Source organism: Doryrhamphus excisus, linkage group LG4 (assembly GCF_037039965.1).
Source record: "Doryrhamphus excisus strain RoL-2023G ecotype Guam linkage group LG4, RoL_Dexc_Guam_v1.1, whole genome shotgun sequence".
NCBI lineage: Eukaryota > Metazoa > Chordata > Actinopteri > Syngnathiformes > Syngnathidae > Doryrhamphus > Doryrhamphus excisus.
Window position 1 is genome coordinate 1,664,825 of NC_136360.1, and position 13,062 is coordinate 1,677,886.

Below are 13,062 nucleotides of genomic sequence, written 5' to 3' on the forward strand. Positions count from 1 at the left end.
AAGACGATTCCTCATTTGAAAAAAGATTTACCATGTATATTCACATTGAAGTCCTTCTCGTGGTCTCCTGCTTCATTAGTGGCCACACATTGAAAGCGACCTGTGTCAGAGACTTGAGTGCGAGGAATAACCAGTCGCCATCCATTGGCTGCAAGCCGCAACCCATCATCGCCTTGGTTGACTCGTTGCCCGTTTTTATACCACCTGCCAACAGACATGGTCACAAGGACTTTTGTTGCATGTTGATTTGGTGTGGACAAAGATATCAGAGTATCAGAGGATCCTACGTGATAACCGGTGCAGGTGTCCCAGTGGTGTGGCAGTCCAGCTCCAGAGGGCTGTTGACTATCACTGTGCTGTCAGTCACTTCATCTGCTCCATCAATAAAAGGTGGGACTATGGAAAAAAATACATTTTTTGAAAAAAATACATTCTGAGAGTGGGGATTCTACTTACATCAGCAAAACCATTATGAAGTAGAATGTGATGGTCTACAAGCACACTATGGAGAATTGCAGTGACATTAATATTAAACCATCTATTAAACACATGGTACTGTAGATATAAATGCGGTGTCAACCCACTGGAAATTGCACAAGGTCATTGCTCAAGATAACAGAGCAGTCTGACTCACAATGTCATCTTACAAAAAAAAACACAAAACTCATCACACAGCAACTTTACACTCAAACGGTATACCTCATAAATATACAAAAATGTACCAATTGGAGTTTAAAATGCCATAAAATGTTTCCCATAATGTATTTGGTCAGAGCAGCACATTTCATTGGAGGACAAGCAGCATAGAAAATGGATGGATGGAAGGATGGCAATGCTGAGAGGGGGCCAGAGGAGCCTGGAGCGCAGTGGGAGGCTGACGTCACTGCAGCGCCCCGATGAACGTGTTGCTCAGATGCAATGCATTATGGGAAAACTTAAAATAATCATTCAAACTCGTATTGGGGACGGCGGTCTAGTGGTTAGCGCGCAGACCTCACAGCTAGGAGACCTGGGTTCAATTCCACCCTCGGGCCATCTCTGTGTGGAGTTTGCATGTTCTCCCCGTGCATGTGTGGGTTTTCTCCGGTTACTCCGGTTTCCTCCCACATTCCAAAAACATGCTAGGTTAATTGGCGACTCCAAATTGTCCATAGGTATGAATGTGAGTGTGAATGGTTGTTTGTCTATATGTGCCCTGTGATTGGCTGGCAACCAGTCCAGGGTGTACCCCGCCTCTCGCCCGAAATCAGCTGGGATAGGCTCCAGCACCCCCCACAACCCTTGTGAGGAAAAAGCGGTAAAAAATGAATGAATGAACTCGTATTGCTACATGTTGGTATACTGTATTTATACTATTTCCAATGGGTTGACAAGCTCGTTGTGAGTGCACTGAAAGCTTGTGATTGGCTCCTGGCCAATAAACAATTAGTGGCAGTTCTAAAGTACAGCATATGTCACAATATTAGAATTTAGCCATAAATTAGCCACACGGCTGTAAAAGATTCAGGGTTCAAAGTTCAAGAGTTGAGTTTTTGCGTATATACCTAAAACTCTGACGTCGTACTTGACCTCTGTCTCCCCGGCAATGCTGGTTGCCACACAAATGTAACGACCAGCGTCCGAAACCATGGCTGACAGGATTTTTATTTTCCTCCCTTGATCAAGCACACGGACACTCTCTCCATCGCGAACAGGAACGCCATCCTTCAACCAGGTAAGGGAAGGGGGAGGGTAACCACCCGCCTCACACTCCAGGAGGAGAGGCTTACTGAGCACCACCTTTTTTTCAGCGGGCCCATTCTGCACCCCTGCTATTGAAGGGGGTACTAAAAGCAGAGAAGCAGAACAGAATAGGAACATTTTATATTGGTTGTCTGATATTCCACTTCACCTTTATCAAACCAAAAAAAACAACACGATTACAAATAAAATTCTTACAGTAGACATCAAGCTCAAAGTTCTTCTCAGCGGTTCCAGCCACGTTGGTCACCTCGCAGGTGTACTGGCCTGCATCGGATGCCTGCACCCGAGGGATTTTCAGGTATCGGCCTTGCTCTACATATTGAGACTGACGGCTAGACATGATGGCCTCTCCTTTTCGGAACCAGGTGATGGTGGGAAGTGGTACCCCACGTGCCTCACACTCCAGTGTTACCAGCGTGTCCAGCAGGTTGGTAACTTCTGTCGTTTGGTTGCCACCTTTGATGGTTGGGGGAACTTCAACACAAATACAAAAACAAGAAAATTGAATTTAGAAACTTTGCAAAATCTGTTGTTTTGTGAACTCTTGCATGCCAGTTTATTAGGTGCACTTAGATTAAAAATAATACATTTTCCTTAAAAAGCCCTGAAATAAATCCTGCATTGTACATTGTACAATTGTTCTGGAAATGTACTGTATTTTGTGCAGCCATCTCATAGAAAATGGTTGAGATGACTAGAGTCACTTGGTTTATCAACACTCACCGTACACGCTGAGATTAAAATCCTTGGACTGTTTACCGGCTGTATTCATGGCACTACATTGGTACCTGGCCCGGTCTCCTAGACGGGCACTCTTTATTCTTAAAATTTGACCTTGGTTGATGACTTCCAGATTAGGATCCCCAAGAAATATCAATCTAAAAAATGAAATCAGAGAAGATCGGTGAATACGAAAGACCGCATAGAGTAAAAGGTTCATTATCTTTAGTGGGTACTAACCTTCTGTCCTTGTACCAATGGATTGTTGGGAATGGCAGTCCTTGCACCTTGCACTCCAACCTGATCTCCTGTTTTAAAATTCCAGACATATCTTGGGGAGAGTTGGACCCCTCAATGGTCGGTGGGACTGTGGCACGGAAGAAGTTAATAAATTATGCATTCTCTATGTAGTATGACAATAAGAATGCATGCTAGGTTAATTAGCGACTCCAAATTGTCCATAGGTATGAATGTGAGTGTGAATGGTTGTTTGTCTATATGTGCCCTGTGCGGTAGAAAATGAATGAAGATCTAGTTCTATAGTGTGGAAATGGTTCAGATTTTCGACATAATTCTGTCTTTACTCACCCAGTACATCCAGAAAGAAGTCTTTTTCTGTGCTGCCAGCTATGTTGATGGCTTTACAGGTGTAGCTGCCTGCATCTGCTTTGGTTGCCTTGAGTAGTTTCAAGGTTTTCCCCATATCAAGAACCCGAATGCTGTTACTAGCCACTACCTGTTGAACATAAATATTAACATACTTAACATACAAAATACATTTCAAGTAAATCTTGCTGGCCATTATTGGATGTTGCTATACACTATATACCTTTCTTAGTGCATATGACTTCATTGCTGCAAACAGTTATACAAATACTTAATGTCTGTTTGCTTTTAATCTCGACAAAAACACACCTGAAAAGCCAGAGTGAGGTAGCAGGTGTCAGATTCCCATTGGCAATGCTTATGTATGTACACTAAGACACATACAGTGTTGTTGTGGCCGAGCGGTTAAGGCGATGGACTAGAAATCCATTGGGGTTTCCCCGCGCAGGTTCGAATCCTGCCAACAACGCATCTCTTTTTCATCCTTCAAGGATAACTCATGACATACTCTATGAGGACATTTCCAGACACGTTTAGGAAAACAAATATAAAATCTGCTGAACTAAATATGACAAATGATATTATCACATACTACAGTATTAATTGGCGCTGTACCCTAGAAACCGCCCATGAATGATACGGGAAAATGCTGAAATGATACTGTGGCAGTGATACTGATAAAATATAGACTTTAACCATGTCCAGTATCAGCCCCCGTAGCTGTCCACTCAGAGCGCGCTGCTCTGGTATCGTGCCCGTGAAACAACCAATCAGAGCACAGCGCATGAGCGTGAACACACAGCATTTTGTTTTGCTGCCCAAACTTGATTAATGGAACTTTTAATTGTCAGACATTGATAAGATAAGACTGTTGATAAAATATTATAATAAACTAATAAACTGAACATTTTCTGGAAACAAAATGGTCTTTTGATTAAATAGTACGTGATAATAAGCTCATGATTAAATAGTATGTGATAATAAGATCATCACATGGTTCGTCTGGTATCAGGCATGGTATCATGCCCCCAAGTGTCGGTCTCGGGCTGATACTGGCACCTATAAGTATCTTTAGTTCCTCCAAGTATCCAGGCTGGTCCCAAGAACTGGACCTATAAGTATCAGTCCAGTTCACTTACTGGAGTTCCATCTTTGTACCAGGTGATGAGTGGAGTTGGACTTCCTGAGATATCACACATCAAAGTGGTAGGCTGGCTGAGAACCACGGACATGTTTCCTGATGTGTCACTATCACGAAGAGTTGGGGGCACTGGGGAGTTATTAATTTTAATTATTACAGAAGCTGCAATCAGGGACAATTTGGATCTGATAGTGGACATGAATGGGCTTGGTCACCATTGACTTTGAGCTGATACTTCCTCTCGGCGGACCCAGCGTCATTGGCGGCGGCACAGACATACTCCCCGTCATCCAGTGGTGACAAAGACGCCAGAATCAACAGTGTGCCGTCCTCTAAGATTGACACACCGGGCTCATTACCTGTCAGCTCCTGGCCATTACGCAACCACCGAATTACAGGCTTGGGAAGGCCTGGGAAAAAAAAACGTTTAATGCTTCTTGTGAATGTAATGTACAGTCACAACATTTATGACACATAATAATAATTATGATGTAACCGAGAAACAAACAGAGGTACAGTGATATACCTTTGGCAGGGCAAGGGAAGGCAATACGTTGGTTGGCAACTCGCTCCTGCAGGGGACTATTGAAAGGGGGCTCCAATACTTCAACCACCGGGGGAACTGAAAATCAACACATTTATAATAAAGGATATTAAAAATAACGACTAAGTAGTATCTGAATGACTTATGGGAGCTGTCATGCACTAATCAATAATAGCTAGAGCAGGGGTGGGCAAACTTTTTGACTCGTGGGCCGCATTGATATGACAAAATTAGGGGGGGGGGCAGACTATATATTTTACACGTAACAGTCCACCTGGTATTATTGTATCTGTAAAATTGTCATGCAATCTGCTATTATTATTTATTATTTTATATTTATATTTAAATATTTTAAAAATAATAAAATATTATAATAATTACAATAAAATTAAAATAATAATTATTATATTATTATTATGTAAAATATGCAAATATAACAATAATATTATATATAATTAATCTAATAATTAGCATTAATATAATAATTATAATAATCATAGTAGTTCTAATAATAATTATAATAATAATAATTATTATTATTATTATTATTATTATTATTATTATTATTATGTGCTTGTGTCCCTTTTTTCAGGAGCACTTTGTAAACAACAGACCATGTCAAAAAACGAAATTGATAAAACCATCAAAAGGTTGGCTCAGGCCATGATGCCAGGTTGTATGTTGAGTTTAAATGAAATACTTTGGAAAGATTGGGCGGGCCGTATTCAAACACTTGGCGGGCCGGATGTGGCCCCCGGGCCGTAGTTTGCCCACCCCTGAGCTAGAGTCATACAATATTTAAACTAACCTTGTATTAGAAGTTGAACTTGAGCTTCATCTCTGCCTGCAATGTTTGATGCCGTGCACGTGTAGGTTCCTTCATCATCCAACCCCACTGGGCCCAAAGTCAGGCTACCATCAGGTGACACGGGATACCTCTTCCCATCCTTCGTCCAGGCAAGGGTGGGCTTGGGTACTCCGTGTGCGATACACAGAAGCTCGACATGGTGACCCATTTGGATCTTCATTAACTTGGGACCAGCCTGGATACTTGGGGGAACTAAAGAGCGGATGAGAAAAATCACAATGACTCTGACCTTTGAAGCAAAGTACTTAGCAGGTAAGTTCTGGACAAAAGAATTGGGACATCTGTCTTCTAGGAAGACTTGATTCATTGCCCCGCCCCGCTTTTACTCATATTTTAACTGTGTATAAATGAATGAATGTTGTATTTTAACGTATCTTTTACTCTGTTTACTTGTTTTTATTCAACTCCATTTTTCTGTAAAGTGTCTTTGAGTGGATGGATTATGGAAAATGGATTATTATTATTATAAGATTTTGGAGTGTGTCAGAGGTCGCGTGTGTTAGACTTGAGAGGTGACCCGAGACAATATCTGTTCTAATTCATCATTCAACTTTCATCCAGCCGTGGATGTGTGGACTTTGCTTTGCACATTTCCAAACAGTTAATCTGGAAGAGGCTATACTTATATCAGGGGTCGGGAACCTTTTTGGCGAAGAGAGGCATGAAGGCCAGATATTTTAAAATGTGTATCTGTGAGAGCCATATACATTTTTTTTAAACATTGAATACAATAAAATGTGTGCATTTTTATGTAAGACCAACAGTTTTAGATAATGGGCTCTAATTACGTAGACCAGGCACACTACCCCACGCCAATGGGGTGTGGCCAGCACACTTTCGTGAGCAGCGCAGTGTCCAATAATAAATCAAATACTTGTTGCCATTAATACAACTTTTTTCAAAATTTTGCACCATACTCAGTATATTTCATTCTTTTGGCCATCTTTGCCAGAAGGCTTGGTTCTGCAGCTTTAGCTATTTGACTAAAGGAGAAAAGTTTATATTTACATGTTGACATCTCAATGACCGAGGTAGACTACCGCATTACCCAGTAATAATCAAGTTTTGGTGTTTGACCTGGAAAATATCAGGAAAGATAGATATGGTTGGCCGTATTGCAGTAGAAAATAGATGGACGAATTAAAATGCATAAAAAAGTTGTTGATTTTGAATATTATTTTTAACAGTCATTTCTGTGATGTTTACTTTAAAATGTTAGCAAAAATACATTTTTATTGTGGTAAGAAATGCTTGAGAGCCAGATACAGTCATCAAAAGAGCCCTACCTGGCTCCCGAGCCATAGGTTCCCTACCTCTGACTTATAGGTTATATCACGTGGTTTGTCTGGTATCAGGCCAGGTATCATGCCCCCAAGTGTCAGTATCTGATACTGGGCCATGTGATGATCTTATTATCACATACTATTTAATCATGAGCTTATTATCACGTACTATTTAATCAAAAGACCATTTTGTTTCCAGAAAATGTTCAGTTTATTACATGTATTATATCTAAACAGTGTAAACACAATAATTGCAAAAATATTTCAACAATAATATTTTATCAACAGTCTTATCTTATCAAAGTCTGACAATTAAAGTTCCATTAATCAAGTTTGGGCAGCAAAACAAAACTGATTGGTTGTTTCACGGGCACGATACCAGAGCAGCGCGCTCTGAGTGGACAGCTACGGGGGCTGATACTGGACATGGTTAAACTCTATATTTTATCAGTATCACTGCCCTGGGCTTTGACACAGTATCATTTCGGCCTTTTCCCGTATCATTCATGGGCGCTTTCTAGGGTACAGGGCCAATTAATACTGTAGTATGTGATAAAGTAGTTTACGCTATGAACTGCTATCACAACAACAATATCAGAAATGTAGAAATGTCCTAATTGTGTTTAAAGTTTTGTGATAGTGGTTCATTAATCATCAACTGATTAATGAACTGATTGTGACAAACAAAAGTTGATTGCTACTTACCCAAAACACTCAGTTTAATCAACTGAGTTAAGTTGCCTGCAATGTTGGAAGCGACACATACATAGAGTCCGCTGTCTGACACTTTGGTTTCTAAGATCTTCAATGAGCCTGACGGCAGCTGAGTGTGCCTGGAAGGACCGCACAGACACATTTATATACTGTATATACGTATTACTCAGACAAAACAATTTGCATGCCATACATTGTGTATTAGTTTACACTGTCAGTTCAGTCAATTCAATTGCAGTGACAATACAAGTAAGCCTATTCTGTAACATTATGAATGTATGTGGTTTGTTTTTGTAGGTTTTTACCTCGGAGAGTAAGGGGAAATGAGCTGCCTCTCCTTGGCCCAGCTGATAGTGGGTGGAGGCACACTGTGGACCTCACATGGTAATATGGCATCCTCACCCTCAATCACTGACATCCGTTTTTGCTCAGAGGAGCTGCTGGCACTTCCTGCGTTGGACCTCGGGCGGACTGGCGATATGGTAATGGTTTTATTTCATTTGAACATGCATCAGATTACAATTGAATGCATCACATAATCAGTTCACAGTTCCACATGTCCAAAAGGAGTAGGAAGAAGCAAAGCTTATTAAATTCTACCCCTCCATCTGGTACTTTTACAATCAGTAACTGTCACATTTGTTCACTTCCTGCTTTCCTAATATAGTTTTAAGTTTTTTTTTTTTTTTTTTTGTCACATACCAAAGTACAAGGTGATATGAGCATCCGATGACATAATGGGTACTATAGTAAGTGTCAATATAGTGATATATATAGCACATCATGACTGGTTCAAGACTCTTCATCCTTGTATTTAGCAAACTACACTGAAAGATCATCAGAAAGATAAAGTTTTGTAACTTCTAGCCGGACTTTGTATGGTAATGGTAATGGTAATGGTAATGGTAATGGTAATGGTAATGGTAATGGTAATGGTAATGGTAATGTTTTTATTTCATTTGAACATGCATCAGATTACAATCGAATGCATCACATAATCAGTTCACAGTTCCACATGTCCAAAAGGAGTAGGAAGAAGCAAAGCTTATTAAATTCTACCCCTCCATCTGGTACTTTTACAATCAGTAACTGTTTCATTTGTTCACTTCCTGCTTTCCATAATACAGTTAAAGTTTTTTTTTTTTTTTTTTTAATAATGTACCTCATACCGAAGTAGGAGGTGATATGAGCATCCAATGCCATAATGGGTACCATAGTAAGTGTCAATATAGTGATATATATATAGCACATCATGACTGGTTCAAGACTCTTCATCCTTGTATTTAGCAAACATCAACTGCTTGTATTGTTTCTTGAATTGGCTCATCGTTGTGCATTGTTTGAGGGTCTTACTCAATCCATTCCGTAGTTTGATTCCACATACTGAAATACTATGGCTTTTTAACGTAGTCCTAGCATATAAGTGTTTCAAATGTAGTTCAAATGTTGAGATCATATTTCTCCTCTCTTGTAGAGAAGTATTGGATGACATAGATAGATAGAGACAACAAAAAGACAAATCCATCAATAAATTCATTCAGGATGCTCCATTTGAAAGGTAGCCACTCAATTAAAAACGTTGTATCGACAACGACAAAAAGCCTTACCATAGACTGTGAGCTGAACTTTTCTCGAGGTGTGGCCGGCATCATTGGCAGCTGTGCAGAGGAACTCTCCCGTCTCATTTCCAGAGGGTGAGGTGATGAGCAGGCTGCCTTCAGAGTTCAGGGAGAAAGCCGGACCACCCAAGTAAACAAGCTCCCCACCCTTCAAAAATAAATTGCAGCGGGTGAATGGAAGCAGCCAAAACTCAATTCAGAATGCCTAACAAGGCTTTATATTCTGGCCCTGCACCCAGTTCACTTTCACAGCAATGCTTTTACAATTCAGGGCGACTATTAAAAAAAAGAGGGCCTATAAAAGCACATGTCAGTCTAGAGTGGACCGTACAAGCCAATGGACGCGGGTACTTTAATGGAGGAACACATGGGGGACGCACATGTGGCCTCACACAGACACACAAACATTTTCCCGTCATGGAATATTGCATTCCCAGAGCCTGTTTACAGTGCAATATAGTTTCCAGGCAAGTGACAGAAAACAAACACTGGAACCCTTTAGATATTGACCACACATATACAGAATCTATTGCATATAATTACATAGAGAAAAATGCCGCCTGTTAGAAGTGTGCCTACAGTAGCGTTAGTCAGTTTGCCATAAACTCGATCTGCATGTGTATGAATGTTAATAAAATACATGATTTACTGCAGCAATAGTCATGCCCTAATAGTGGTTGGAATGAGATTTCTTTACTGACTCATAAACAATTCATGCGGTAGACTTTCTGTTCCTTGTGGCGAGTTCAAAATGACTGTTTCTATTGGCTCAGGACTTTCTATGCGAGGCTAACTGAAGTCACTAAATTGCATGTTAATGTTAATGTTCATGTTTGTCTATCTCAAAACAGTCACAAGGCACATAGAGACCGGAGTAAGTCGGGATAGGTTGCAGCTTCCCTGGGACCCTGATCCAAATAAGCGATATAGAAATGTACAAAATAATAGATGGTAATCCAATACAGACCTTAGACCAGCTGATCTCAGGTGTAGGTACCCCACTGGCACGGCAGGGCAGAGAGACGGGCATCCCTTCAATAGTGCTGAAGACTTGAGGGCCATGTTGAATGACAGGAATCACTAAAAGCAAAACAGGAGGAGAGATATTATAGTTGCCGATGATGCTACTTTACTGCTACTCTTGCATCAATCGCAACCAGTTATGGTGCATTTTGGGGAAACAAGAAATTAGTATAGGCGGCACGGTGGTCTAGTGGTTAGCGCGCAGACCTCACAGGGTTCAATTCCACCCTCGACCATCTCTGTGTGGAGTTTGCATGTTCTCCCCGTGCATGCGTGGGTTTTCTCCGGGTACTCCGGTTTCCTCCCATATTCCAAAAAACATGCTAGGTTAATTAGCGACTCCAAATTGTCCATAGGTATGAATGTGAGTGTGAATGGTTGTTTGTTTTTATATGTGCCCTGTGATTGGCTGGCAACCAGTCCAGAGTGTACCCCGCCTCTCGCCTGAAGGCAGCTGGGATAGGCTCCAGCAACCCCCTGTGACCCTCGTGAGGAAAAGCGGTAAAAATGAGTATAATAAATTACAAGATCTCACAAGATTACAACATGATGAGATTTCTCATTTAGAAAAAAAACCCATCTTGTGGGCGGTTGGCCTGGAACGACAGTGTCTAATTAGTTTCACAATAAAAAAATATAATAAAAAAATATATAAATGTGTTATTTATACATCAATAATAACTAGGGATGTACTGATATCAGCATAAAAATGCGATATCGCTTCATATGGGAATCAGATTTTTTTTCCAATTATAAAACCCTATATAAAAAAATGCTATATACAATGCAAAAAAAGCCAATATCGGACATCCCTAATAATAACATAGAATAAAAACAAAACAAATAGATGGATGTTCTTCACTTATTTTACGTACAGTTAAAGACTAGTTAATGACTAGTATGAAAAAATGATGGTTTATGATGAAACATCAGTGGTTGGAAACATTTCTTCCTTAGCAGAACACACAGATGCCAACTGAAATTTATCGTCTTCTTCAAAACTCCAAAATGTTGAAGATAATGTGTGACCTATTATAATACACAAATGTCATTTTCCTGCATAAATAATATATATATCATTGTGTTCATTCATTCATTCATTTTCTACAGCTTATCCTCACTAGTGTCGTGGGGGTTGTGGAGCCTATCCCAGGAGGAGTACACCCTGGACTGGTTGCAAACCAATCACAGGGCACATATAGACAAACAACCATTCACACTCACATTCATACCTATGGACAATTTGGAGTCGCCAATTAACCTAGCATGTTTTTTGATGGTGGGATTGAAGTCAGGTCTCCTAGCTGTGAGGTCTGCATGCTAACCACTCGTCCGCCGTGCAGCTGCAGTGATCATTGTGTATATATAATATAAATCAACATGTTGCTATCTTTTATAGACTGCTGATTTTTTTTCGATGTGAGTGTTACCATAGACATTGACTGTTATGGTATGGTTGGCGGCCCCAACAACGTTCTCAGCCAAGCAGGTGTAGTCCCCGGTGTCATCCAGCTGAACTCTCTCAATGTGCAGACTCCCATCCTTCCTCACAGTCACATACTCATCTGAGGTCAACTGGAAAAAAAAAAAGATTTATGTGCCTGAATTAAAATCACATATATAATTAATACGACACTTCTATTTAAGTTTCTATGTGCTTACAAGACCATAGTTGTGCAGCCATTGTCTTTTAGGCAGAGGGTTTCCAGCCAACAGCACACAGGGTAAAGTCACCGGTCGGTCTTCAACCACATTGATCACCGCTGGACTCATTGCAATGACGGGAGACACTGCAGAAAATATGGAACCCATTAAAGACGGCTTAGGTAAAAAAAACACAGGTAGAGATTTGGTTGGGAAAATGTGTTCACGACCATTCATTCATTCATTCATTTTCTACCGCTTTTTCCTCACGAGGGTCACGGGGGTGCTGGAGCCTATCCCAGCTGTCTTTTCTTCTTGTAAATCATATGTGTAAAAGAATAATTTTACATTTCATTTCACACAGACGTGGTTTTGGATTGATTTCAAACATAGAAGAGATATTTAAAATTCATTCATTCGTTCATTTTCTACCGCTTATCCTCACAAGGGAGCCTATCCCAGCTGTATTTGGGCGAGAGGCGGGATACACCCTGGACTGGTGGCCAGCCATTCACAGGGCACATATAGGCTGTCAGGAGTAAAGTGGGCCAGTAGGGCAGTAAAATATGTAGTACATCTCATCAACGTGGGCCTGTACTTGGTGACCTTTAGCCTACATATAGGGGTTTGAGAGTGTTTTCACAGTAAAACGGAAACAGTTGTTAACAAGGTACATGTGTCCGAGCACTAACGAACTTGTGTCAAGGCTCAAAGCAACACATAAAGAAAGTTTTTTGTTGTTTTTTGGTTTGCTGGTGGGAACATTTCTGAAGTTATCAAGACCGTGTTGTTGTTTTCACTACGCGTGCAGCGGAGAGACGCACGTGTGGTCCCCGGCTCTGCTCTGTTTGGTGGCCCCTTCGGGGATCACTGATTGTTTTGGTGTTGTAGTCTGTGAATACTTGTCCGGAAGGCCCATGTGGGTGGGATGGGTGTATTGGATGTGTTCTTCCCTGGGGTGGAGGGGGTTGGTCTGTGTTGTACTATCCATCCCAATCTGTGTGAATGTTGGTGTGTGGATGTGCTTCTTAATACTTGTATTGTTAAGAAGTCTGTAGTACTTTATGTTCCCAACTCAATACATTGACCAGACAACTTTGTACTGTATGTACGTATCTCGGTACTCTAATCAAGATTTAAATGTATGTATTTTCCAT

The 13,062-nt window shown here is 40.7% G+C and overlaps 1 protein-coding gene and 1 non-coding gene across 2 annotated transcripts in view; one reads left to right on the top strand and one right to left on the bottom strand.

Annotated features, from left to right (window-relative positions):
- The window catches only part of hmcn1 (hemicentin 1), a 98,437-nt gene that overhangs the window by 46,416 nt on the left and 38,959 nt on the right, over nucleotides 1-13,062 (bottom strand). The window contains exons 18-34 of the mRNA XM_058072226.2: nucleotides 11,924-12,051; nucleotides 11,692-11,836; nucleotides 10,206-10,318; nucleotides 9,227-9,386; nucleotides 7,925-8,090; nucleotides 7,611-7,738; nucleotides 5,563-5,814; nucleotides 4,737-4,832; nucleotides 4,426-4,620; nucleotides 4,209-4,339; nucleotides 3,052-3,199; nucleotides 2,704-2,830; nucleotides 2,467-2,621; nucleotides 1,939-2,217; nucleotides 1,545-1,826; nucleotides 288-396; nucleotides 32-204 (exon numbers count right to left, since the gene is read on the bottom strand). Of these exons, the coding sequence (XP_057928209.2) occupies nucleotides 32-204; nucleotides 288-396; nucleotides 1,545-1,826; nucleotides 1,939-2,217; nucleotides 2,467-2,621; nucleotides 2,704-2,830; nucleotides 3,052-3,199; nucleotides 4,209-4,339; nucleotides 4,426-4,620; nucleotides 4,737-4,832; nucleotides 5,563-5,814; nucleotides 7,611-7,738; nucleotides 7,925-8,090; nucleotides 9,227-9,386; nucleotides 10,206-10,318; nucleotides 11,692-11,836; nucleotides 11,924-12,051 (2,787 nt within the window). The remainder of the gene's footprint in view (nucleotides 1-31; nucleotides 205-287; nucleotides 397-1,544; nucleotides 1,827-1,938; nucleotides 2,218-2,466; nucleotides 2,622-2,703; nucleotides 2,831-3,051; nucleotides 3,200-4,208; nucleotides 4,340-4,425; nucleotides 4,621-4,736; nucleotides 4,833-5,562; nucleotides 5,815-7,610; nucleotides 7,739-7,924; nucleotides 8,091-9,226; nucleotides 9,387-10,205; nucleotides 10,319-11,691; nucleotides 11,837-11,923; nucleotides 12,052-13,062) is intronic.
- On the top strand, nucleotides 3,457-3,538 carry trnas-aga (transfer RNA serine (anticodon AGA)). Its single transcript has one exon. It is a non-coding gene; the product is annotated as a tRNA-Ser (tRNA).